This window comes from Atta cephalotes (assembly GCF_000143395.1).
Source record: "Atta cephalotes unplaced genomic scaffold scaffold00011, whole genome shotgun sequence".
Classification (NCBI taxonomy): Eukaryota; Metazoa; Arthropoda; class Insecta; order Hymenoptera; family Formicidae; genus Atta; species Atta cephalotes.
The window spans coordinates 4,438,590-4,465,526 of record NW_012130075.1 but is presented as its reverse complement, the minus strand read 5'-3'; the positions used below and the strand labels follow the sequence as shown (position 1 = coordinate 4,465,526).

At 30.4% G+C, this 26,937-nt stretch overlaps 4 protein-coding genes across 4 annotated transcripts in view; 2 read left to right on the top strand and 2 right to left on the bottom strand.

Annotated features, from left to right (window-relative positions):
- Window positions 1-9,862: 9,862 nt before the first annotated feature.
- LOC105617145 (cysteine-rich with EGF-like domain protein 2) lies at window positions 9,863-11,325 on the bottom strand. Its single transcript, XM_012198718.1, has 4 exons — window positions 11,161-11,325; window positions 10,329-10,983; window positions 10,158-10,253; window positions 9,863-10,083 (listed from the first exon to the last, which is right to left on the bottom strand). The coding sequence occupies exons 1-4, from the start codon at window positions 11,323-11,325 to the stop codon at window positions 9,863-9,865; spliced, it is 1,137 nt and encodes a 378-aa protein (XP_012054108.1).
- A 567-nt stretch (window positions 11,326-11,892) lies between these two features.
- LOC105617070 (coatomer subunit alpha) lies at window positions 11,893-20,946 on the top strand. The gene is made up of 6 exons (XM_012198649.1): window positions 11,893-11,972; window positions 16,064-16,479; window positions 16,740-17,548; window positions 17,796-18,743; window positions 19,504-20,676; window positions 20,743-20,946. Exons 1-6 carry the CDS (start codon window positions 11,893-11,895, stop codon window positions 20,944-20,946), a joined length of 3,630 nt encoding a protein of 1,209 aa, XP_012054039.1.
- On the bottom strand, window positions 12,418-13,915 carry LOC105617069. Its single transcript, XM_012198648.1, has 2 exons — window positions 13,883-13,915; window positions 12,418-13,395 (listed from the first exon to the last, which is right to left on the bottom strand). The coding sequence occupies exons 1-2, from the start codon at window positions 13,913-13,915 to the stop codon at window positions 12,418-12,420; spliced, it is 1,011 nt and encodes a 336-aa protein (XP_012054038.1).
- A 2,873-nt stretch (window positions 20,947-23,819) lies between the features above and the next one.
- LOC105617068 (host cell factor 1) overlaps window positions 23,820-26,937 on the top strand; it is a 9,418-nt gene continuing 6,300 nt past the window's right edge. Inside the window, exon 1 of the mRNA XM_012198646.1 lies at window positions 23,820-23,979. Within this exon, the coding sequence (XP_012054036.1) occupies window positions 23,820-23,979 (160 nt within the window). The remainder of the gene's footprint in view (window positions 23,980-26,937) is intronic.

The following is a 26,937-nucleotide window of genomic DNA, read 5'->3' as shown; positions in this document are numbered from 1 at the left end:
TACATTCATATATAATATTCATCATGTAACCTAATAAAAGAAAATCAATAATTTAAAACATCCTGAATATAAATTTATTAATTTATTTATTTAGTATATAAAACATAATAATGAAATCAAAATGAGAATATTAAATAAAAATGTATTAGAATTGAATAGTACATTTACAAGAGTTTTAATAGATACAAAAATTAATTAATTTTCCAAAGAAAATGTATACACATTTATTAACGATTGAATTCTATTTATCACTTTTATAATAAAAAAAATTTTATTTTAGATTATCAAAGCAAAACTTTCTTTGAAAGACTTTTCAAAAAATGTATTATGGATATAAAGTTATTTGAAATATACAAATCTGTTTCAAGATATAGTAAAAATACGTAATATTAAATATAAGAATCTACTGTAGTCATTGTCCATCTAGTGGTGCATAATAAAAGTTATTTATTTTACTATTTCCTGTAAACTGTTTGTTTACAAGTATAATTGAAATTCTTAAACAATAATAGATTAAACATCGCTATGTGAATAAGTAAAGAAGCGCTAAATAATTGCTTATTTTACAATCGTTATTTTTTTATATAAAAGTTTAATTTTTCTACGTAGACAAAAAATCATAATTATTTATAATATTTGATATTATTGCAAAAATTTAAGAATTTCGCGAATACTATCGATTCAAATACTATCGAGGTTATTATCTAGTAATATTTTTATATAAATTCCATTATTAGAATTATCACAAGCTCTAGTCTCGATCGATATTTCATCATTATCACAAACTCTAGTCTCGATCGATATTTGATGCTTCCTTATTCGTAAAAATCTTAAATTTTTCTAATACTAATAAATATATAAGTAATTGCAATTTATTGTTTATGTAGAAAGATTAAATTTTCATATAATAATAGTAAACTAAGCAACTATTATTAAAAAACCAAAAATTAACATTTAAAAAATGATGAAATCAAATAATAACATTTTATATTATTTTAAAATTATTATTTATTAACACGCTAATGTAATGCGACATTTGAAACTTAATTTATAAATGTTTAATTAAGAAGTCTATGTTTAAAATATTTAAGTCTTTCCATAAAAATGACATTTCCTAGCACAAAATACTTTTATTATTAATAAAAAATTTTTTCGTTTATATACAAACGAAAAAGATTTTATATAAAAAAATGTGAATATATACGCAATGTATAATATACTATACAATGTATATTATACAATGTATAATCAATAGATTATTCATTCGAAGTCTAAAAGAAAAATTTTATTTTAGATATTGCGTTTATGTAACTCTTTTAAAAACGTACAAAAAAATGTATATTATGGACAAAAAGTTGTTTGATATATTTTAATTAGTTGACACAAAATATATAGTAAATCTTAAATGTAAAAAAGTAATACAATTTCCATCTATCTAGTGAAGTAAAAAAGAATTTTTGATTGTCTTACCTCCTATAAATTGTGTATTACACATGTATGTTACTAATAAGTATTCCATTAAAATATTTACTTTTTAATATTTATATTTTAAAATTTATTACAGATTTTTTAGTAAATTAACCTCTTTTTAATATGATACTTTTTAATATGATACTTGATTGAGCATCGAATGATTAAAAATTGCTCAATTTAATTTAATTCGTGACATTATTGCATTACTTTAATATTGCGTTTATAAGTCCGGAAAACCAATTCGGCGCGCAGTTCGAAACTACAAATATGGTACATGTGCATGTACATAATATATAGTGTATGTATGTATCATTCATATTGAATTATTTAAAGCATTAAAGATTTAGCTTTGATCGGTATAGATTTCTAGTTTATCGATTATGTTTCTCATATTTACGATCTAAAATAATATTTTTATTCATATTTTATTCATAAAGTATTAATTATTGACAAGAAAAAACGATACAATAAATTATATAAACTCATTTAGAGAATCAAAATTATTTTAAAAAGAAAAAAATAAGATTTTTTTAAAAGATGTTTTTAAATATTATATTAAAATTTCTCATTTAAAAGAACTCCTTTTTTCTATTATTCTTTTCATATCATTAGATTCATCTGTATTCTAATATTTTTTAAATCTATTTTCTTAAATTTGTGTTGTCTAACTTTGTGTATTTTTATTTTTTCTTCTTTTCACTATATATATCTTTAAATATTTCAATGTGTAAATATTTGTATATATGAAACGTTTAAATATGAGATCATCACACATTCAATTTAAAGTAAGTATTTATAATAGAAATGTATATATAAAAGGCTTTTTTATAAAAGTTTTTTACATTTATATAATAATCAGTTATTGTATGAATAATGTATATATATTCATATATATATGTATATATATATAATGATTCTATTAAATTTATATATTCAGGATTTTTCCATAATTTAAAAATCCTAAATATAAACTTAATAAAATCATAAACATAAAATTAAAATTATAATCGAAACATTAAATGAAAATATTATGACTCAATAGTAATATGTAATCGTAATGCATATACAAGATTCAACTCTCCAAAGAAAATATTGAACATATCCAAGCAGAACAACAAATCATTAATATCAAAATGATAAAATGACATACTCCAAAATATCATTTACGATTTATTTTAACGTCATTTTGACGTTACCTAGCAAACGTTAAATATTCCTGATATTCATAAAATATTCCTAAAATCCCAATAAAACATTCCAAGAATACTCCAAAATATTCCGAATATTTACGTATGTAAAAGAAACATTCAAATGTCGGTTAAAAATATCATTTGTATGTCATTAATTATTTCGAGAATGTTTCATATATATTCCGCAAAATTTTAATTTTGCCTAAAATTCCAGGTCAGGTCATCCGTGAATCAGTTTTAAGAACAAAATTTTACTTTGAAAAATACATTCCATGTGTTTTTATCTTGGAGCCCAATTTTAGGAATCACTTCACAGACGAAGTGCTGCGCTCCTTATATTCTCTCTCAGATGATTCTTGTTTATGAGTAAATGCCCTTCGCCGTGATCCTCTGTCGGTGGAGGTGTATACTGCTCGTTCGCTCGCATTTTTCGTGAAATGTACAAGAAGTATTCACACAATATTCTGAACATTTCATCAATATTTGCACATTCCGTGATGATTCTTTTACTGTTTCGGAATATTCAGTACATTGGTAATGGCTGCGTTCAGCAGAGAAAGCAGCTTTGCATTTGTTATGTGTAAAATTCTTTAATATGATAATATGATAAACCAATCATATTCAAGAATTTTACAACAGTTGCAAAGCTGCTTTCTTTGCTGAACGCAACCAATATGAATCGAACTTTCTATGAATGTTTAGCGTTAGCTGGGTATCATGACTTGTTCTGCTTGATATATAGATATTATAGATATACTAACGATTGAATATCATGTTATATTATCCTTATATTGAAAAAAATTGTATCTTAAACTCCATCAAATAAATAAAGTTTTCTTTGAAAAATGTTTAAAAATATATTATGGATATAAAAAATTTGAAATGTAATTTTATATCTATGTAGAAAGATAAGAGATAAGAGAAATTTTTATATAATAATACAGTTGCAAAAGATGCAATTAATGTAAATATTGAAAAATAAAAAATTTGACATTAAATAAATGATGTTATTTTAAAATTATTATTTAATTTATATGCTAATGTAATGCAGCATTTGAAATTTAATTTAGAAAAGTTCAATTATGAAGTCTATGAAATTTAAGATATTTAAATCTTTCCATAACATTTTCTAGCACAAAATGTTCCTTTATTATTAATAAGAAATTTTTCCATCCATACGCAAAAGATATAATATGATATAAAAAAAAATATAAATATATTATAATACATATGTATAATTAATAGATTACTCACTCTAAAGCTAAATAAGAAAATTTTATTTTAGATATTGCATTTATGTAGTTCTTATGTCGAAAACCTACAAAAAATGTGTATTAGGACATAAAGTTATTTGATATGCTTCAGTTAATTATCATAAAATATATAGTAAAGATACAGAATCTTAAATGTGAGGAAATAATACAATCTCCATCCATCTAGTGACGTAAAAACGAATTTGCTTTACTTCCTATATAAATTATATATTATATACAAGTATACAAATATGTATACATCACTATAAATATTTTATTTTAACAATATTTATTTTTTAATATATATATTTATCTCATAAAATAATAATTATTGACAAGAAGAAGCAATATAAAAAGTTATATAAAGTCATTTAAAAAATCTACTTTAAAAACTTTAAAAAATAAGATTTCTAAAAAATGTTTTTAGATACAAATTCCGCATTGAAGAAAACTCCTTTTTTTGTAACTTTTTTTATATTAAAAATAGCTGAGATTCCTATGCTAATTATGATTGCTTTTTTTTCTTTCACAGTACATATAAATTTTTTATTCAGTAAATGAATTTTTGAACTTGTAAATTGATAATAGAGTTGATAAATGATAATGAAAAAGTTTTTCTTCTAATTAGTAAAATAAGCAATTGCATCGTTTAAAATGATTTCAAAAAAAATATAATGCAAACATAAAGTTAATACTTGGAATTTTAAAGATTCTAACTTTTATTTGGATGGTTCAAGATGTCATTTAGTTTGATAAATAATAAAGTAAAAATAGAGATTTTAATTAGATTAAACGATACATATGAAAATAATCGCATATAAGACATCTCGAGCCATCTCTCATTTATTTAGAAAGACTCACTATAAATTCTGAATTCTGATATAAACATCCTTTTTTGTTGTCTCAAATATCAATTACTATATTAAAACCAATTATTTTTGAATCTGTCTTACGTTTTTTGATATAAAACTACACTCTAAAAATTTAAACGTAGTTAAACGTTATATCGAGTATTGCTTGTGAGGTAATCATGTAACGCCGTATATAAAAGGAAATAGATGAAATTTAACTACAAGAAACTCCCAAATTCCTTGGCCCTCTAGAGACAAGTTAAAAAGTTCCGTTCAGATAGTCGTACGATATATACCTCATAAACGTTGGTTAAAATAGTAGATAAAATAAGTTTCGCATAAATCTGCTTTAGATAAAAAATGCATTTTTTTAGAACATCGCCGCCTTTACAAAACACTTTAATGCAAATAAATTTAAGCGTATTATTAAATAAATTTTAGTATCTATTCTCTTTCTTAAGTTGTCTTACGTACGTGTATGTTCTATATTACATACACTATTAACAATTATCGCATAATTACACATTTGCAATATATAGTAATACTACCTACATTTATATAAATAATTAATAATTAATCTAAACGTCCACTCTGCGTCGATTATTCCTAATTGTCACATTAAAAACGAATTTATCTTTAAAATGATATAGTCAAAAGATCTTTAGTGATTGTCAATAATTACGATAAAGACGAACATTTATCATATTGAGTATGATCGCTTATATAAATCCTTACAACACAAACTTCCAAGGAACATCCTAAAGACATCCAGAATATCTTTACGGAGTCCCTTAGAAATCTGTGCTGTATGAGAAAAGATGTTAAACTCACGTAGAACGTATATATAAGGAAACATGTGAAAATTTAATTGCAAGAAACTATTCGCAACTTTAGCCACCGAGCGATAAATGTCTGGTAGCTTGCAATAAGAAATCTGAACATTTCAGGTAATCGCCCTCGACAATCGGAATGTATACAGGTAGAAACAGTCAGACCAATGACAATAGCTAACAGCCTCACACGCCCGAACGTAACGAAAAGAAAAGAGAAACGATACGGTTAGATAGTCCTAAACTCGAACAGGGAAAAATGGAAAAGAATGACGAACGAAAGGAAAGAAAGACGGAAAGCACGGAAAGGAGAAAATCGATGTCGTTACCCGCGTATAATCGTGACGTTTCAACGATTGCAACTCAAGACTTTTTCTCGATTCGAATTCCTATTTCCGTCGCGAGTTATGTCTAGCAATCCTCCGACGTGACATTCGCGTGCGAGGTGCATAGGTGCACACGCAGCGGATCGCGTTTGTAAATATAAAGTAAACTTTGGACGCGCGGGAGAAGCGCAACGCGCTGTAGCTGCGGCTGCAGGTCATCGTCACAAATTAGTTACAGTGAAATATAAAGTAACCGGTCTACCTGCGCGACAGGCGAGATGTTTTTATTTCAGGTTTTTGTCGGGTGTCTAAAGGTGTTTAACCGATCGGAAAGATCGCGTCGTGGGTATAAGACGAGTTGATACGTCTAAACCTGAGGCATCGGCGAGGAACCGGTAGAAATTGACGATGTTTAATTACGAGAGAGTTCTATAGACGCGTTTACTGAGAATGCGTCGGTAAATGATATTTTTGATAGGTTTCTGTCTCCTGCGCGAGCTGTGTGTCTTTATCGACCTGTCGGTATAGACACTCGCGTACGACGTGCACGGTATCGGCTCAACAAATTATGTTTATAAAGGGAACAAGTTGCAAGTTTTAAAGCGAGGAATGTTTGTGTTCTAGACCGTGGAGCAGTACACTGTCTGCTTTTTATGTATTCATATAATAATCATTAGAGCGCGGGTGTTTGTGAAATTTCATGGTGAATCGTCCTACTTGGGTCATTCGAGATGCATGGTTAGTTCTCCTGATAACGAAAATAGTAAAGTGAAAGGAATTTAGGCATCAACGCATGTGAAAAATAATTGCATTTGTAAAAAATTAGATTTCAACGCGTCTCGGTCTGTTTAGAAAAGTTTCATAAAACTTATGTATATCATGAAATTTTATAAATTTAATCAAATCGAAAATGTTATAGGTATAATAATTAAAGGAAATTATAGATATATAGATAGCAATCATGTAACTTTTTCTTTAAAGCGGAACGTGAGAATTTTTATGTATATATATATATTATAAATACACATAACCAAAAATTTTCACTTTTCATATTTTCGTTCTAAAAAAAGTTACACGATGATTGCTATTACGAAAGAAAAAATTTTAAAAAACATCAACCATAAAAAAATATTCTTCGACAATCCAAAACTTAATTATAAGAAAATTATTTAATTTTTGGCGCAACGTTTACAGTAATCGATCCAACTTCAAAAAATATTAAATATTATGGATATAAAATTGTTTAATAGTAACACATGGTTAATGTGTCGTATATAAAAGAAACATGTCAAATTTTAAATATGAGTAACTATTCTCGAGATTCGCCATCTAGTGACAATCTTTTAACTATATTTTTGCTAACACTTCAATATAATGGGGCGCTAGTTAAAAAAAAAGAGAAAAAAAATCCAGTGCAACAAAGAATTTCCTTTTATACATGATACGTATGATTTATTATTTTATTCTTGTTCATCGAATATTAAACAACAAAAAATGCTATTATATCATGCACAATATATACTTTTATAGAATCAGGAGAAAACGATACATCTAACTATATCATGCGCATCGTGCATGCAACAAGAATGTTTGATCTATAATGAGAGGTCAAATATAAAAAAATTTTTATACATTTAAATTAGTTTATATTTTATAATATTGTTTAAAAGCGTATTTATATAATCTGTATTTCTTATTTAATCTTTTTGTATACAATTTATATAGGTATGTTATATATATTTATAACTTAAATTATATATTCTTAAATTATATTCAATAAGAAATGACGATGGAATCGATGTCGATTCAATGTCGATTTCATTGTTACACATTTCTCACTGGGTATAGTCTTTATTATTTTATTAGAATTGTTTATTATTTATAATAGAATTTCATATTTTATATTGGGTTGGGGAAAGTTCGTGCCGATGTTGAAGGAAAATTGAAACGCAATTGACGCAGAAAATTTTAATTTAATAAATAATTTAATAAATACTAAAATTTAAATCTTAGTCGGCACGAACTTTTCGGACAACCCAATATTTTAACTTTCTGTTTTAAAATTCTGTTTTATCATTAAAGAAAGGATATTAGAAAATTAATTATATATTTTGAAACGTGATAAAAATTACAAAAAGTGTGCCAATTTACTAGATAAACATAATATTTTCCAAGTAGAAGTACCTGAAAAAATTAAAAATGTTATATTGAGTATTGCTTATTTTTGAAAATAAATATGTGATTATAACGCGGAATATATAAAGAAATTATGTCAAAATTTAATTACGAGAAATATTTTCCAGTTTAACCAGTGGCAAATTAAGAAACTTTATTTCAGGATGTAACGTTTTTGATAATACTGTGAAGTATAGGATACGATATGCACATTTACAGAGACAGAAGAAAAGGAATTATTTTAGACTTCAGTAGTTTAAGAATTTTTAAATATTTCAAAAAATCAGATATAAGGTAAAAATATATATGTGTATATATAAAGATTGTGTACTTCAGTAAGAGTAAACTATATTTAATTATGAGAAAGAGTTATGACAGTTGACCATCTAGTGTCCCATAATGGGCAATTTTGACAGAATTTTTATAATTAATATATGCTCTACATTTTGTAATCTATAGGATATTAATACAATATATTTCATAAATAAAACATTTTAATGTGAAAAATTATTTGCATATTTAATCAGAACAGTGAATATATGACTTTTATATATATACATATATATATATATATATATATATATATATATATATATATATGAAATATAACATTGTTTTTATTACTCGAGTTAAATGATTCAAATCTGTGCTCATGTAACTAGAATTATTTAATATAATTAATTTTACTTGTTAATTTTTATAATACTATTGTATTTTAAAATTTGTATAACACAGGAAGGAAATGAAAATAAAATAATTTTATTAAAAGTAATATATTTGCTATACTGAATTTTAATTGTTAATATATAATGATGTATGTATTCAAATAATATTGTATATTAAATGTATAATATACAATATATTTTTTTAATTTTAAATAATTGTTAACATAAATTTTTGTAAAGATATATATATTGTATAATTTTCTCACATTTTCTTATATGCAATGTAATTAAATTTCATAATATTCGATATACTAATTAAATAAAATACAATTTAAAAAATATAAACATGAAATAGAAATTTGCATTTAATATTAATTATTAACAATATTGTTATGTTTTCTTCTTGAAATCGACAATATATTATTAGTTGTCAGAATCTGTAAGTAGGAAAAGCCCGGTTTTTTATTATCTGGTTAACTTATAGTTAGGCTTAACATGATATTTTATCCAATAAACTTCATTCATGATGTCATGGATGAAGTCCATTAAGTGAAACATCAAGTTAAGTTTAATCACAAGTTAACCAGATAATAAAAAACCGAGTCAAAAAGTTATTTGAATTTTTTATGAGTATAAAAATGGTAATATGTTGTGTATTTTATAATTTATGATATACTTATTTTAAATCTGTAATATCTCCTTATGTAATATCTCCTTTCTTTTCTACATTGAGATATTATATTTACAATGATCTAATGTATATGCAGTAATAAAGATATTGAACAAGAAACTTAAATTACAGACTTTGATACATAAGAAAAACTGACCATATAATTTCTAAAATAATTTGATATCTAAATAAAAATTAAACAATTATATAAAGCAAATATATAGATATTAATAAAAAGTAAAACTCTGATATTTTTATTTTATTTGATATTTTATAATTAATTAAAAATATCAGGTCAATCGAAAATAGGTCATATTAAAATTAATTATATATTAATTTTAATATGATCTATTTTACATATGGATAATGACTCTATCCTGATGTAACACAATGAAATGACTTTATAGAGAATTTAAATTGGGTTTCTATTTAAGTTGATCCTAGAATATCCATATTTGTCGTCGTATCCTGGACATTGCTATGTGCAATCATATATTCTGAGACAGATATATACATTGCAACCAATAAACCAATAACGCTTGCAACATAAACGTTACGCTGCAAAATGATGCATGTTGCCACACAAAGTCCGAAATATGTCAGATATCTCGCCAGATTTTCTTGTTTCTTGCGGCCAAGAAGATCTGAATCTAAATTAATATAAATTATAAATATACATTTAAAATATATTATATTATATTGTTCTTTATAATATTGTACTTACTTATACATAAATTATCCTGTTTATGATAACCTTCAGTGCATCTGATGCACATGTCTGGCCCATCACCGGTGCAATCATTACAAGCTTTGTCACAAGCTAAAAAGATTTCAAGTTTTTATATATTCATATTACAAAAATAAATAATTTAGTAAAAATAGGAAACATATATACCCAAACAAGCATAGTTTCCTTCTTTATTAACACAAAATTGATTGCTAGGACAAATATCGTCTTTTAAACATTCATTGATGTCAAAACATCCTTTGTCTTCAATCATGTGCCATCCAGCAGTACATTTCTCACAATCCTTTGGACCAGCACCTCTGCAAAGTCCATCACACGCTGCATGGCATGCAGAACATAGTAAAGTTTTTTCGTCTTTGTAAGATTCATAATATCCTGGAGCACATTCTGAACAGATATCTCCAATATATCCTTTTTCACAGAAGCAGCTACCATTTCCCTTTCTCGTGCCAGCTCCTTTACATTTGCCATTATTATTGCAGATGTTATCTGGATATCCTGGACACTGTGTACAATTTGGACCATAATGATCTTTTGGACAACAATGCTTTGTCTTTTCAATACAGATATAATCATATATATCTAGATGAGTATCTTGATGCTTAAACCACCATTCCTCTATCTGACTTTCTAATTCTTCAGCTAAAGATTGACACTGCACCTGACCATGCTCAATGTCTTTACATAAGTTCTCTTGTATCTCGATCAATCGTATTTCACTTCTTGAATATGAGCCTAACTTATCCTTTTCCCAAGCGCTGTCTCCGCCTTCAAACTTTCCACGGCTTGTCTTTTCTAAACCCTACAAAATAATTATAATTTATGAAAGAGTTATTATAGAATATCCTAAAATGTATCTAAATAACATAATACAACTGTATGTTACGTTTCTTTTAATAGTTTTAACTTTTGATAGTTTTAACTTACAAAAAGACTTTGTATAACTTATTAGATACTTCAAAATTAAGAATCTGATTACCTTTTTGAAACTATTGATAAGTACTTTGCACGCTGCGCAGGGTGGAAATTTTTGAGACTTGAGTTCTTCCTCACCCAGTTTTCCTTTCTCGCATTGGATGCTGCTCATGCAAATCGATAGAATCACAAAAATGCTAAGAAAAACAATGTTAGTCGACACTCGCATTATAGCGTACCGGCTATCGACACGACTACAATATATTTACAAAAAAAATTACAAAGAGGAAGCACAGAGGGAAATATTTGTTTTATTCTCGGAGAATAAGAAGCGAACGGATTTCCGAACGTTTATTCTATCTCAGACTAAATCATAATTGCTCCGAATAGTTTCATTTGAAACGTCTGACAGATTGATGTCCAAGGTTAGGCGGACCAGACGACAACGTGTTTGCTACATTATGGCGTAGCCAATCAGAACGCACCGCGTGCAACTCATCGATGTGTTTCCAATTTCTTGGCTAGTGATACAAATATGGCGACGAGCACTTTGGACAACCAATCAAATGTTTCGAAAATGCATCCGTATTTCTAGAGAATTTTACTTTGTAACTAGAATGTAACTAGAATAAAAATTAGAGAAAAATAAAGTACGAATCACATCTATGTTTTATATCGATATTATAGTTTGTGATTATATAGTGACGTGTCTCCTGTCGTGTCAAAAGTTTAAAGAATTTCGGGAGGGTGATGTTTAATTAATTACGTCGTATCTCAAACAATTAGCTAAAGTGAGATGTTGACGAAGTTCGAGACGAAGTCTGCTCGAGTGAAGGGCTTGTCCTTTCATCCGAAACGTCCATGGGTGCTTGCAAGGTAAAGTGACAGGTCTTCTTTAAATTAATTTCTTGACGTTTGGACATTTTACTAATTAAATATTTATCTGTTTGTAAAAGTTTCATCACAATTATTTGCTGTATTAGAAAATTATTTGATAAATATTGGCATGAATTTGTAATTGCATATTGATAGACATAACCTTTTATTTAATGCACAGTACTTTCAACAATTTGAATACAGATACTAATAAAATTGTATAAAAGAGATTAATTTGTAAATTCGTAAATTATTTTTATCTTACTGTTAAGATGAAGAAGATTTATCCATAATTTGATAAACATTAAATATTAAAAGATTCATTTATAAATGCAGGAAATTTTGTAACGTTTTATTAAAAAGCCTATTATAAATGTAATACACAAAATAGAGTATATAGATATATATTTTAGTTGGGGAATGTTTCATATATCTTGTACATTTCTTATATTGCAGTATTTGATTTTTCTGTCAGAAGACTCGTTTCCGTAAACTCGGTACTATTCGCTTTTTTATCTGTAATTTCTTCAACAGATTTCTGAGATGTTACTGTAGACTCACTAGTTGTAATTTCTTCTCCAATTTTTTCAGATGTAGCTTCAAGTTTCTTTATGGAAGTAGCAGATGTTTCTTCGATTGCATTTGTTGTTGATTCTAAATTAAATCTTGATATTATATGAGATTTTACTGAGTTAGATTCAGAATTGATAGTTTGCGAGTTTTTAGCAATATATGATTCCGCAGATGTTTTTGTATTTTCAGTAGCCATAGATGTTGATTTGGAATTACTATCAGAAATAACTGTTGCTGCTTGATAAAATAATGGTACAGTAGGATTATAAAAATCAAAATTATTTAAAGGCAGTTGTAAGCGAGTGTAGAGATTGTAAGGATAATATTGGTTCTGTATTACATTTGATATTTGATATCTTGAAATCTCTGGATGTAAGTTTAATAAATGTTCTCTAAATGCAGGATAAGATACATCTATAAAGGAAACTTGTTGAAGATTCGATTGAAGTCCAATAAGATTATCTGCTTCAGGATTTTTTGAAAATTTCTTTTTCTCATTAAGAACTTCAATATTTGAATCAAGAATTTGTTTGTTTTTATTTTCTTCAGCTTTTATGGATTCAGATTGTTCTAAAGATTTTATATTCTCTTGGTCTTTCTCTTTTTGTGAATATCCTTCCGATATCTTCATTAAATTTATTTCATTCTTTAATCTGTTCATAGAATCAGCACCAGTTGTAAAAACAACTTTACTTTCACCACCATTAAAATCTTGAGTTGTATAGGAATATCCACTGAAAGTAGGATTAGATTCAGATGTATACATCAATTTTGGCGTGATGGAAAATGCTAGTTGAATGTTCTGGTATGGAACAGAATATGTTTTCACTGACGTTAAATTTAACAAGAGCTGAAAAAGTGAAAAAAAATTTTTTTTTCTTTAATATAAAGTTACGAATTATATTAATAATTAATTACCGGTACAAAATTTATAAATTATATAATTCATAAATACGTGCACAAAGCCTTAAATTTATTAAAGTATTTAAAATGAAATTATTAAACTCTTAAATCACAGGAACAACACACTATAATGTGGCGTTACCCATCTAATTCAATTGCTTATAATTTTCATAAAAATGAACATATTGTACATTTTTTTTTATCGAAACACCAGATTAAGAATTATAAGAGTACGAAGCAAATGTATGTATCTTAATAAAAAAAAATTATAAGTAATAGAAATAAAAAAAAATTATAAGTAATAGAAAAAGTATTGAATAAAAGTCGAGTACGCCATACCGAAAAGACATTTAAGAATTAAAATGAATATCAAACATTTTGAAATATATAATAGTATATATAAATTTTTCATTTAAATGCAAATGCGTACTTACAATAGCAGTGGTAAAAAACTGGAAAAGCACCATTGTCAAAGATTTGTTTTGTACAAAAGGATGTGACCTTAATGAAATTAAAAAGTGAACTACCAAGATATGTAATGATGTGATCTCTATATACACGCTCCAACACCACATTTAACATCCCCACCACTCTCATGTTTCGTACATCTCTGTTTCTGATGACCTGATTCTGTAAAAATGTCCTAAGGGGATATGAATCCTGTCCCTCGATTATCGTTGGATTCGTCGAAATGTAGTGCATGCAGATCGAATCTCAGATAATTTTTCGCATATTTTGGATTATGTATTATGCGTTTTGTAAAAATTGTTTAGTTTCAAAGAATAAATTATTCTCATGGCTATTGATGCATTTTATATAAAAAGATTTATTAAATTGCTACAAAATTACATATGAATATATTTATGTAATATATTTGCTTTCTTTAATAATAATATTAAAATATGTTTTATAAAAATATTTTATAATTAAATGGTAAAATTATGTTTGTTATAGTTATAATATTTATAACATAAATTTAAAATATAAAATATATTATATATAATTTATATATAATTAAATATTAGTAATAATAATTATAATAATAATATTATATTATATATAATATTATTATTATAACTATAATAATAATATTATAGTTATAATATTAAATTATATATAATTTAAACTAATTATGTTTTGAATAAAGTCCGACCGAAACCACTTTTTTATCTGCCGTCGAAATTGAAAATTAATATTCGGTTTTTATTCAATGTCGGCCGAAACTGAAATTGGATGAATCTTACAAACACTATGTTATTTTTAGAGAGTCATTGGAAATTGTCAAAATATATGAAATTTATGTATTTTTCAAAAATAAGATTTTATTAATATGTCTTATTATTTCTTAAATTATAAAAATTTTTTATAAGTTATAAAGAATTTCAGACACTAAACATATGGCGATTTGACGAACAAAAAAAGGATGATGAAAGAAAGAAATAGTGCCAGCATGGTTTGGCGCAATTAGCGCCGATAAAAGATGAAGTTTTTCGAATGCTCGTCAACATGTTGCAATTTGTATAGTTTACTTACCAAAATTTTATCTTAATTTCGACCGAAATCAAATCGAAACTATAATTTTTTTATCGAAACTGATCGAAATCGAAATTTCGATCGGACTCTAGTTTTGAAGTAATGAGTGTAACCAAGATATAATGAATTATTCAGAAAAGCAGATTAATGTGACAAATTAAGCATTTCTAATCTCTTTATTAGATATATGTATATTTATGAACGAATGACTTATAGTAAGTGATGATGAATGAACTTATAGTAAATGTTTAATATTTATGCGTATATTAAAAAGATTATTGATAGATGGGAGGAATAAAAAATGATTGTGCATTTTTTGGGTATTCACACACAAATTAAAATATTAAATTAACAAATCTACAATACTTGTCTTTTAATATATGTATACGAGATATAAGGCGACCAAATGTAAATTACAAAGATCCACATTAAATTTCAAGAATATCTTGATTATGGCTTTTTTTATATTTGAATTACAAGAAAAAATTAAATTAGTAAAGAAATAATGAAATTTGTATAAGAATCTATAAATAAGTAATATTCTTGATTTTTACTTTCGTATTGTTTTCATTATGTTATTGGGACACCCTGTATGGAGGTGTAGGCCCGAAATCCAGTTTCCGAATGACCTCTATTTATGCTTCATTTTGTAATTGTATGCCCAGAAAAAAATCATGCGAACCGCCGGTTTTCGCAATCGAGGGCACTTATAAACGTTCCTCATATGATTCGATTGAAAAGAATAATATGTATAGCGTGTAAACTAATAAGTAGTTTCGTAATTGATACCATATATTTATACACAAATAAAATACATTTGCATGTATAAAAGATTATTATAAGAATGAAATAAACATTTACAAAATAAATATTTGTGTGTATATACATACATATGTATATATAGTTCGTCATATTTAAATATCAAATATATTCATATCAATTATAAAAATAAAATAAAAAATATATGAATGTAATACATTTTATGTCCTATATTTAATTATACAAAATAATTACTATATTTCTTACATAAATGCAAAAAAATGAAATCAATAAAAATTTTTACATTCATAAATAAATTACAGTTTACATAATGGCGTTATCCAACTATGGGATTACCGTATGTGCGCCCTGCTCGACAAATTCGATGAACATGACGGACCCGTTCGAGGCATATGTTTTCACAATCAGCAGCCATTATTTGTTTCTGGTGGCGACGATTATAAGATCAAAGTTTGGAATTACAAACAACGAAGATGTATCTTCACCCTTTTGGGTCACCTGGATTATATTAGGACCACAATGTTCCATCAAGAATATCCTTGGATCCTCAGTGCTTCAGATGATCAGACTATTCGAATCTGGAACTGGCAAAGTCGCACTTGCATTTGTGTACTGACTGGACACAACCATTATGTAATGTGTGCCCAATTTCATCCCACAGAGGATATCATCGTGTCAGCTTCATTGGATCAAACGGTCCGCGTTTGGGATATTTCCGGTTCGTGCAGAAATTATTTCTCATACACATTGTTGAAAGTTTTAGACTTTATTAAAATAAAAATTGATCTAAAAAACTTCTCTTAAACTTTTTATTTCATGAGAGATTTTAATAAATTTATATGTAATTTATATTTTTTCATTATTTATATATTCATCAATACAACTAATTACAGAATTCAAAGAGAAAATTTTACAATTACTTAATTATTGACAGGCAAATGATTCTGCCTGACAATAATCGAACGAATGCAATTGCAGGATTACGCAAGAAGAACGTGGCACCAGGTCCGGGAGGTCTCGAAGATCATCTGAAGAATCCAGGAGCGACCGATTTATTCGGTCAAGCCGATGCAGTAGTGAAGTATGTTTTGGAAGGTCATGACAGAGGCGTAAACTGGGCATGCTTTCACGGAACATTGCCTCTTATTGTCTCCGGAGCTGATGATCGGCAGATCAAAATGTGGCGAATGAATGATGCCAAGGCTTGGGAGGTAGACACATGTCGCGGACATTACAATAATGTATCCTGTGTACTCTTTCATCCTAGACAGGACCTCATTCTTTCCAATTCAGAAGATAAGAGTATTAGAGTTTGGGATATGACGAAACGCACATGTTTGCATACGTTTAGAAGGGAACATGAGAGATTCTGGGTTCTTGCCGCACATCCAACGCTTAATCTTTTTGCCGCTGGTCACGATTCTGGAATGATAATTTTCAAACTTGAGAGAGAACGTCCCGCATATGCAGTTTGCGGAAATCTTCTATATTATGTGAAAGATCGTTTTCTTCGAAAGCTAGATTTCACCACGTCAAAAGACACATCGGTGATGCAAATACGCGGCGGAGGAAAAACTCCACCTTACAGCATGTCGTACAATCAGGCGGAAAATAGTGTTTTAATATGTACAAGATCGCCCTCGAATATTGAGAATAGTACTTATGATTTGTATATGATACCACGCGAGGGAGATTCGAGCACGGATGCTGATACGAAACGGGCATCCGGTGTTACTGCCATTTGGGTTGCGAGAAATCGATTCGCTGTATTAGATAGAGCATATTCGGTAAGATAAATATATTTCACATGATATTTTTATACGGATTTTAAAATATTTGAAATTCTGTAATTAAATTATTTTATTTCAATTAATTTATTTCAATTAAATGAAAATCTTATATACATTCTTATCATGTTTACGCTCTTTTACTTCTATGTATAATTTTTGATACTTTATCACTTTTCATTATATTTCTTATTATATAATATTTTTATAATTCATATAATTTAATAATCGATTTTCCTTTTTTTAGTTAGTTATCAAGAACTTAAAGAACGAAGTCACGAAGAAAGTACAAATTCCAAATTGTGATGAAATATTTTATGCCGGTACTGGTATGTTGCTTTTGCGTGATCCGGAACAAGTAACACTGTTTGATGTACAACAGAAGAGAACATTGGCAGAAGAAAAAATCGCCAAGTGTAGATACGTTGTATGGTCCAGCGACATGTCTCATGTTGCACTGCTGGCCAAACATACCGTTAACATTTGTAATCGTCGGTTGGAATCTCTCTGTTGCATACACGAAAATACTAGAGTAAAGTCCGGCGCTTGGGACGATTCCGGCGTATTTATTTACACGACCAGCAATCATATTAAATACGCAATCAGCAATGGTGATTACGGCATCATTCGTACGTTAGATTTACCGATATATGTTACGAGAGTAAAAGGCAATCAAGTTTATTGCTTGGATCGAGAATGTAAGCCGAGGATTCTCCGAATAGATTCAACGGAATACAAATTCAAGCTAGCATTAATTAACAGGAAATACGAGGAAGTTTTACATATGGTTCGCAACGCAAATCTTATTGGACAATCGATTATAGCGTACTTGCAGCAAAAGGGATATCCAGAAGTGGCTCTTCATTTTGTGAAAGATGAAAAGACCAGATTCGGTCTTGCGCTTGAATGTGGAAATATTGAAGTCGCATTGGAAGCAGCAAGATCGCTCGATCAAAAATCATGCTGGGAGAGTTTGGCGCAAACGGCTTTACTGCAAGGCAATCATCAAGTTGTGGAAATGTGCTATCAAAGAACCAAGAACTTCGAGAAATTGGCTTTCCTTTATTTAATTACTGGTAACTTGGAAAAGCTACGCAAAATGATAAAAATCGCAGAAATTCGGAAAGATGTATCTGGTCAATATCAAGGAAGTTTACTTCTTGGAGACATTTACGAACGAGCTAAGATTTTGCGGGTATATTATATATATCTATTAATCACTAATTTTTTATATATATTATAGAATGTTTGATAATTAACGATAAAACTCGCATAGCGGCAGAATGGACTAAACTGAGTCGAAAGTTCTTTAGTATTTTGCAATTTTCGTAATAGTTAATAAGATTATCGAATATTGATCTTCAATAATTTTTTATTCAAATACTATCAACTTTATAGAAAAACACCAAGAGACAAAAATTGTTTATTTTCTTCTAACAGAGAAGAATATTTCTAAGAATTTTTTCAGAATTATTTATCACTTCTTCTATCATAACTTTTTGTTACTGCATTTTCTTACATACATACAAGTATTCATACATACATACAAGTATTTTTACCAACATGAGAAAATACGGTATTAAAAAATTCTGAAAAAATTCTGAAAAAAAAATTCTCAGGACTTTATGAGAAGAAAATAAATAATTTTTGTTTTTCTGTAAAGTTGATAGTATTTAAAAGATAGTATTTGAGTAAAAAGTTATTGAAAATCAATATTAGCGATTTTTAAAAATTAATATTTTGTTAACTATTGCAAAAATTGCAAAATGATGGAAGACTTTTCGACTCACTTTAATCCATTCTGCCGCTATGCGAGAGTTTTATCATTAATTATCAGACACCCTGTATAATGAGAACAAAACTCTTCATTAATTGTGATTATTAATTACAATTAAAATATATAAATAAGTATGTTTTACATTGCGTAAAAATTATGTATAAATTACTGTCCACAGAACTCTGGACAAGCATCATTGGCATATGTTACTGAAAAAATTCACGGAATATCAAATGAAGACGATGATGGCGAGTATGAATCGATGAGCGAGGAACTTTCTGCGCTAGAGAAAGGTGCCACATATCTTCGTCCACCTGTACCTATTCAACAAGCTGAGAACAACTGGCCGTTGTTGACTGTTTCTAAAGGCTTTTTCGAAGGCGCAATGATGTCTCGCAGCAGGACTCAAGTAGCTGCTGCTCTTGCTCTGGAAGACAATGGTGAAGCAACCCCTGAAGGATGGGGCAATGACGAAGAACTTGGTATAGATGACGAAGAAGGCGTAGACACGGAAATTGTGCCAGAAGGTGAAGAAAATCCTGGATGGGATGTCGAGGACGTTGATCTTCCACCAGAACTCGAAGCTGCAGCGACTTCTGACGAAAGCAATAATTATGAATGTCTACCTACTAAAGGAGTTTCACCACCACAGCATTGGGTTAATAATTCTAAATTGGTAGTTGATCATATATTGGCTGGATCATTTGAATCCGCTTTCAGACTATTGAATAATCAAGTCGGAGTTGTGGAATTTGGACCTTATCAATCTCTGTTCTTAAATACATACTCTCGCTCCAGAACATCATATGCTTGTTTACCTAGTATACCATCGCTATATGGATATCCTCAAAGAAATTGGAAGGATACTAACTGGAAAGATACCACATCGAAAACAGGTTTACCTGCGGTGGGATTACATCTTACTGAATTAGTTCAGCGTCTTCAAGTATGCTATCAATTGACAACCAATGGCAAGTTTGCCAAGGCGATAGAAAAGCTGCAGAGTATCTTGTTAAGTGTACCATTACTCGTTGTTGATTCTAAGCAAGATATTGCAGAAGCTCAACAGTTGATTCAGATTTGTCGCGAGTACATTTTAGGCTTAAAGATGGAAACTGACCGTAAAAGTCTGCCAAGAGCTACATTAGCAGAACAGAAAAGGATTTGCGAAATGGCAGCTTATTTTACGCATTGTAATCTACAACCTGTACATCAGATTCTTACTCTTCAAGTAGCTGTGAATTTGTTCTACAAATTAAAGAATTTCAAAACCGCCGCTTCGTTCGCAAGAAGATTACTCGAACTAGGACCAAATCCAGAACTTGCACAAAAAATTCGAGTTTTGTTACAGGTAATTTCATTTTTATTGTAAATTAATATTTATAAATTAATTTAATTTAATTTATTCTTTTTTCAGTCTTGTGACAAGAATCCTGTTGACGAGCATAAATTAGTATATGACGAGCACAATCCATTCTCATTGTGCGCAAGCACGTTCACACCTATTTACAAAGGAAAACCGGAAGTAAAATGTCCCTTATGTGGTGCTAGCTACAGTCCACAGTTTAAAGATACAGTATGCAAAATATGCGAAGTCGCATTGATAGGCAAAGAACATTAATATTCCATTTATACTGATATCAATTTATGAATTTTTATTCAATCAAAGGAATGTTGAAATATTCCTTTCAAGAAATCTACAGATTTTCTTAATTGTAAGATACACAGTTTTAATAATTTCAAAGTAGAGATCAAAAAAGAAATATTTCTAGCTTTAACAAAAGTAGATGCACTTTAGCATTCCGTAAGATTTGAATCTTGAACATACTTCTAAATATTGTCTATTAATTGAATGTGACAATTTCTTTTGTATATTTTTAGTTCTATTTTAATTTACAGCATTATTTTGCTTTATAATATGTTAAAAATATAATGCATTATCGGAGATAAATATCTCAACCTAGGATGATTTATAAGAAAATTAAAATATTTATGTAAAAAGAGTGCAATGTTTGCGAATAAAATCTTACAAATTCCTATCATATTACCAAGTTACGATAAATTCCTTATAGGTATGTACAGAGCGTCCCGTCATTCATTCGATTAAACTGAATCGAAAAGTCTTCTATCATTTTGCAATTTTCGCAATAGTTAACAAGATATTAATTACTAAAAATTGCCGAATACTGATCTTCAATAATTTTTTTCTTAAATATCAACTTTACAGCAAGAGACAAAAATTTTATTATTTATTTTCTTCTCATAGAACTCTAAAGATTTTTTCAGAATTTTTTAACTTTTCAGTGCTGCATTTTCTTATTTTTATCAACATGAGAAAATATGATATTAAAAAATTCTGAAAAAATTCTATGAGAAGAAAATAAACAATTTTTGTTTCTTGCTTTTCTGTAAAATTAATAGTATTTGAGTAAAAAATTATTGAAAATCAATATTTAATGATTTTTAGTAAAAAATATCTTGTTAACAATTGCGAAAATATGGGATATTTTATAATATATTGTATAAAATCAAAATTAAGTAAAGAATTGGAACAAAACCTATGTTACTTTCTGTAAAATTTTGTTTATAATATCTGATCTATCAACGTGTATAAAAAATTGATTAATTATCTATATAAAATTTAGAATTCCTTCAAAAAGTCTTTATTCTAGAAATAATTTGCAATTAAATAATTTCTTCACATACAATTATTTTATTAGGTAGTACATTGATATATTTAAAGAACTCTGCACACAACAGAAGAAATATTAAATATTAGAGATGTAAAAGGAGAAATATAAAATTAAACATTAAACGTAACGTACAATGGTTCAATCTTCATTCTTAATTTTGTATTACTCTAATATTTAATATTTGTTGTTATTTCTAATATTTCTTTCATTTTGTGCGTAGAGTTCTTAATAATTTTCTGGACAATTTTCATAATTTTCTGAACTCCTGATTGGTTGAGTTTTTGTTCTTACTCTAGGCTACATTCCAAAACGTCTTCTCCGAGAAAGATTTTATTTTACATGCTATAATATACATTACGTGTACTATATATTTTGAGTAAAATTTTCCTCGGAAAAGATATTTTGGAATATAATTCTAGTGACAAATTTTTACCTTCAAATTGGACTAATCGAAACGAAGATCCATCACGAAAGCAGCCTCAAAAATCGATTAATCGCTCGAACACAGTGTTTCCCTATATTATTCTGCAGAACGGCATCGGTTGGCAATGCGCTTGTTACTGCTCGTCACCGACGCGTTGTGTGTAATGGTGGACGAGGTCCGCGAAGGCCGCTTGTGCGCGCCATCGAGCTACCGAATATTCCGACAGTTTTCCTAATAAATACAACGGAATCCGTTGTCGCCGGTGATCGATAATCACGTCTACGCTCATCAAGAGCATCGGCTCGCGAATACGCATCGCTTTGCTTAATGTTGCTTGATCGTCCTACAGTGATATCTTGCCGCGCCGTTTTTCGTTCGTTTTGACGCAGGTTTCACCGCGAGAGGGTACAGTAGCGGTGGCAGCGAACGAAAACGTGAGAGTGAGAGCGAGCGGTGCGCGCGCGCACACAGAACGCTCTCGGGCTCCCCGGGATCGACGACGACGACGCCGCCGCCACTATCACCACCACTGATCATTCTCGAGAATCTCGCCGATTATTTTCGATTGTCTCGAGAGTCTCAAGAAGCTCGATAGTCTCGATTCGCGATACGAGCGGATCTTGCGTCGCAATCGTGTATCCACCCGGGTCGTAGCGCGCGCCGAGTCGTCACTCTAGCGTTCCACGTTGTCGACGGCCGTAAACACCGCGTATACGTAAATACGGACGCACACGAATACTTCCGCGTCGAAGCACACACACGGTGCGCGTCATCTCTTCTGTATGTGTGTACGTGTTGCGCGCCGTTGGGACGTATACTGTTCTCGGAGCGGCGAGTCTCGGCGCCCCTAGAGTTGGTTCGCGACCTGCGGTTTTTGTCACCGATTGCAAATACGGTAGACGTGAGCCGCGAGCGGCGGGTGCGCGCCAACGAACGAGTGAAACAGCCGATCGCCGGACGTTCGGACGTCGCGGCACGGCATTCGAAACGTCGAAAGCGAATACGAGTGCGCGCGGGAGGAGGTCGTGCTGTGAAACGGCACTTTCAGTGAGGTTAGAATCGGGACGTGCAGCATCAAGAGCGGTGCGACTTGAACGGCTCGAGAAAGTGTAAGTTTAACGAAAATTCGGGTTGACTCTTGAGTATTACTGTTGTCGTCGGAAGCCGTCGACAACTATCGTCAGTGCCGTCACGACAGACGGGCTGCGATTTCTGTGATAAAAGGGGGGGACGCCCGTGTAAATCCTCCGAGCGTCGCGCAAAGAGTAATCGAGTGGCACAGCGAACGACAAGTAACAAACTACGAGGAAACGACGTTGGTAGTGCCAGTGGTGTTGTACCGCACGGTATGAAAAAATGATGTGATCGACGGTCATCATGGCGGCACCCATGCTAAAGTGGAAGCGGATCGCGAATCCGACCGGGCCCCAGCCGCGACCCAGGCATGGCCACCGGGCGGTCGCCATTAAGGATCTTATGGTCGTTTTCGGCGGTGGAAATGAGGGTATCGTCGACGAGCTACACGTATACAATACGGGTGAGTTGATCCCTCGAGTGTACTCGTGCTACGCCGCCGTGCGTCCCTTTACTTTACATGCGCCGCGCCGCGCCGTACCTGGCGAGTGGCGATTCCCGCGAACCAATATGGCGGCATACGTTGACAAGACCGTGACCGGCCGGATCCTAGGACGAACGCGTCGATTTCGCCTTCCGCACGGAACGGACGGCGTCCGAGCCCGGCATTTGCCGTCGAGCCCGATCGCCCGAACGTCCTCGTTTTCTCGGGACAGCCGCTGGGTCCTGACGGACCTGCGAAATCGTCACGGTCTGTCATTCTACATGTTTATACGCGCGGGAGCGGCCATTGCTGTCTCTAACGTTCCCCCTCCTTCGTTCCTACTCGTTCCCTCCCCGACCCCCAATGCCGCTATGCAACGCGCCGAGTGAAGTTTCCCGTCATTCCACGTTCGCGCTCCTCCGCTTTTCTTTCTCCTTTTTCCTTTCGTTCTCATTCTTTCTCTCTGCCCTTCTTCCGCCTCCCGCGCGCACCCGCACGTACATTATTATCTTTCTCGCGCTACGTCGCCGACTGCCATGCGCCTGCGCCTGCTGCTGCGCGCACTTTAAGTCCGATTTCGAAATGTTTGTCCTTGCGCGCGAACTCGCCATGGTAACAGCCGGGATGCATATGGTCTCTGCTCTTTGTAGCTGCGCCGTGTGCACTTTTACAATTTTTTTTCTCTTTCCTATTTTTTTTGTCGCTTAAACGAATCTTCCGAGTACAAAAGATAGAGTGCAACTAAAAATGACTGCGTTCGGCAGAAAAAACAGCTTTGAAATTTTTGCAAAGAAACCGATTCGAGATCGAGGGAAAGAATCAAATTACATTCGAACAATTCGATCACATGTCCAATTGCGATTGGTCAATTCTTCATTCGAGATCTCGGACAGAGTGGCTGTGTTCAGCAGAGAAAACAGCTTTGTAATTGTTGCAAAATTCTTAGGGCGGTATTCATAATCCGTTCTTATTTCAAGACTTTCCTAAGGCTCTGTGCACAATAGAATTAATAAAGAATAAACGTTTCCTATCAGAAACCACGTATTCCGATGTATCCGATTTCTGCTCGATTAGAATTATTTATTCTTTATTCCTAATTTCTTATTCCTTATAATGTGCACAGGCCTAAGTAATGTCTTAAGGCCCTTTGATTGGTTCATGATTTCGTAAAAGGCTTCGCAAAATAAAAGGAACAGAGAACAGAGAATAAGAATTTCAATCTATCAGAAATCAAGTATTGTGGAATACACAGTTTCTAATAGGTTGAAATTTTTATTCTCTGTTCCTTTTATTATGCGGAGCCCTTAAGATGGTTTTGAATATAAGATTTGACTATGAATACCGGCCTTAGATTGTTTCTTTCAGCTCCAACGTGGAGAGAAAAGGAAAAAAAATGAACCATGTAAGAAGTTCAGTGGAACAAGTCGGAATAGATTCCGATCGGAATTATTCAATTATTCCTTAGATTTCTATTAGACCTGTTCTTTTTAGTTGAACTTTTGCACCAGTTCAACTAAAAAGATCAGTCTTATTGTGTTTTCTAGAGAAAATGGAATAATCCCGATTGGAATTTATTTCGACATATTCCACGGTAAGTACTCAGCTAAAAAGAACAAGCCTCTTCAATACGATTATTCTTGCTTTTGGTTCCTTATAGATCTAAATGTATATAAATCAATCATATTGAAAAGTTTTACAACAGTTGCAAAGCTGCTTTCTCTGTTTGAACACCATTTCTAGCATCGTGAACACATCGTAAAATCTATTCTAAAATGTGCTCTTTATTTCCTGTTTGTTTTTTACTTTTTGCTTTTTTCTCCCTTGTAATTGTTTTATCAACAATTGCATCAATAATTGTATTTTTTGCTACGTATTGTTTTTTCGAAGTTTGTTTTATCTCAAGCGATATAAAACAAAAAACCGGATAAGAAGCAAAGACAAGATGTAAAAAATAACAACAGGTAAAAAATAGGAAACAAAAAACACATTGTAAAAGCTTTAACAAACTTTAGAAGAAACAGGAAACATGTAGCAAGAATTACAATTATCGATAAAATGGCAAAGGGGGAAAAAGCAAGAAATAGGAAAAAACACATTGTAGAATAGACTTAAGAAGATTCTTTAATATTATTGGATGCACAATTTAAGGTCTATTTTCTATAGCTGAACACACATAACTAGTATACACTTTTAGAACTTGAAGATAGGTATATGTTTGATATTTGAAAGTGAGAAAGAGAAAGCTAGTGCAGTCTAGTGCAGGAACAGAAAACAGACTATTAGATTCTACTGAAGAATTAGGGGCTCCGCACAATAAAAGGAATAAGGAACAGAGAACAGAGAAAGAATTTCAATCTATTAAAAACTATGTATTCCACAATACATGATTTCTGATTAGATTGAAATTTTTATTCTCTGTTCTCTATTCCCTTCTTTTTATTGTGCAGAGCCCCTTACAATTAAAGGCAAGACCAAATATATTAAAGAATTTTATAGTTGCAAAGCCACTTTTTTTACTGAACTCAATCAATAACACTCGTTCATTAGCTTTTTAATTTATATTTAGAGTCCGACCGAAATTTTTACCGAAATTGAAAACAAACATTTACGTGTCAGTTACGACACTATGAAGCTCTTCTTCATAAATATTAATTTTAATATGTATAATTATTGTTTCAATAATTATGATGTTTATGAAGAAAAATTATTTATATTCTTCGACCAAAATTGACTCAACAAATCAAATTTCGATTTTCGATTTCGACCGAAATTTAATTATTGTTTCAAAATAAATAAATTATGATATGAAGAAAAAAAAGTATATATATATATATATATATATATATATATATATATATATATACGTACGTGTTTATACATATGGTCTTTTATTACGTATTACCTTAATTTTTTAATTTTTGGTTTTCGGTTTCTAAT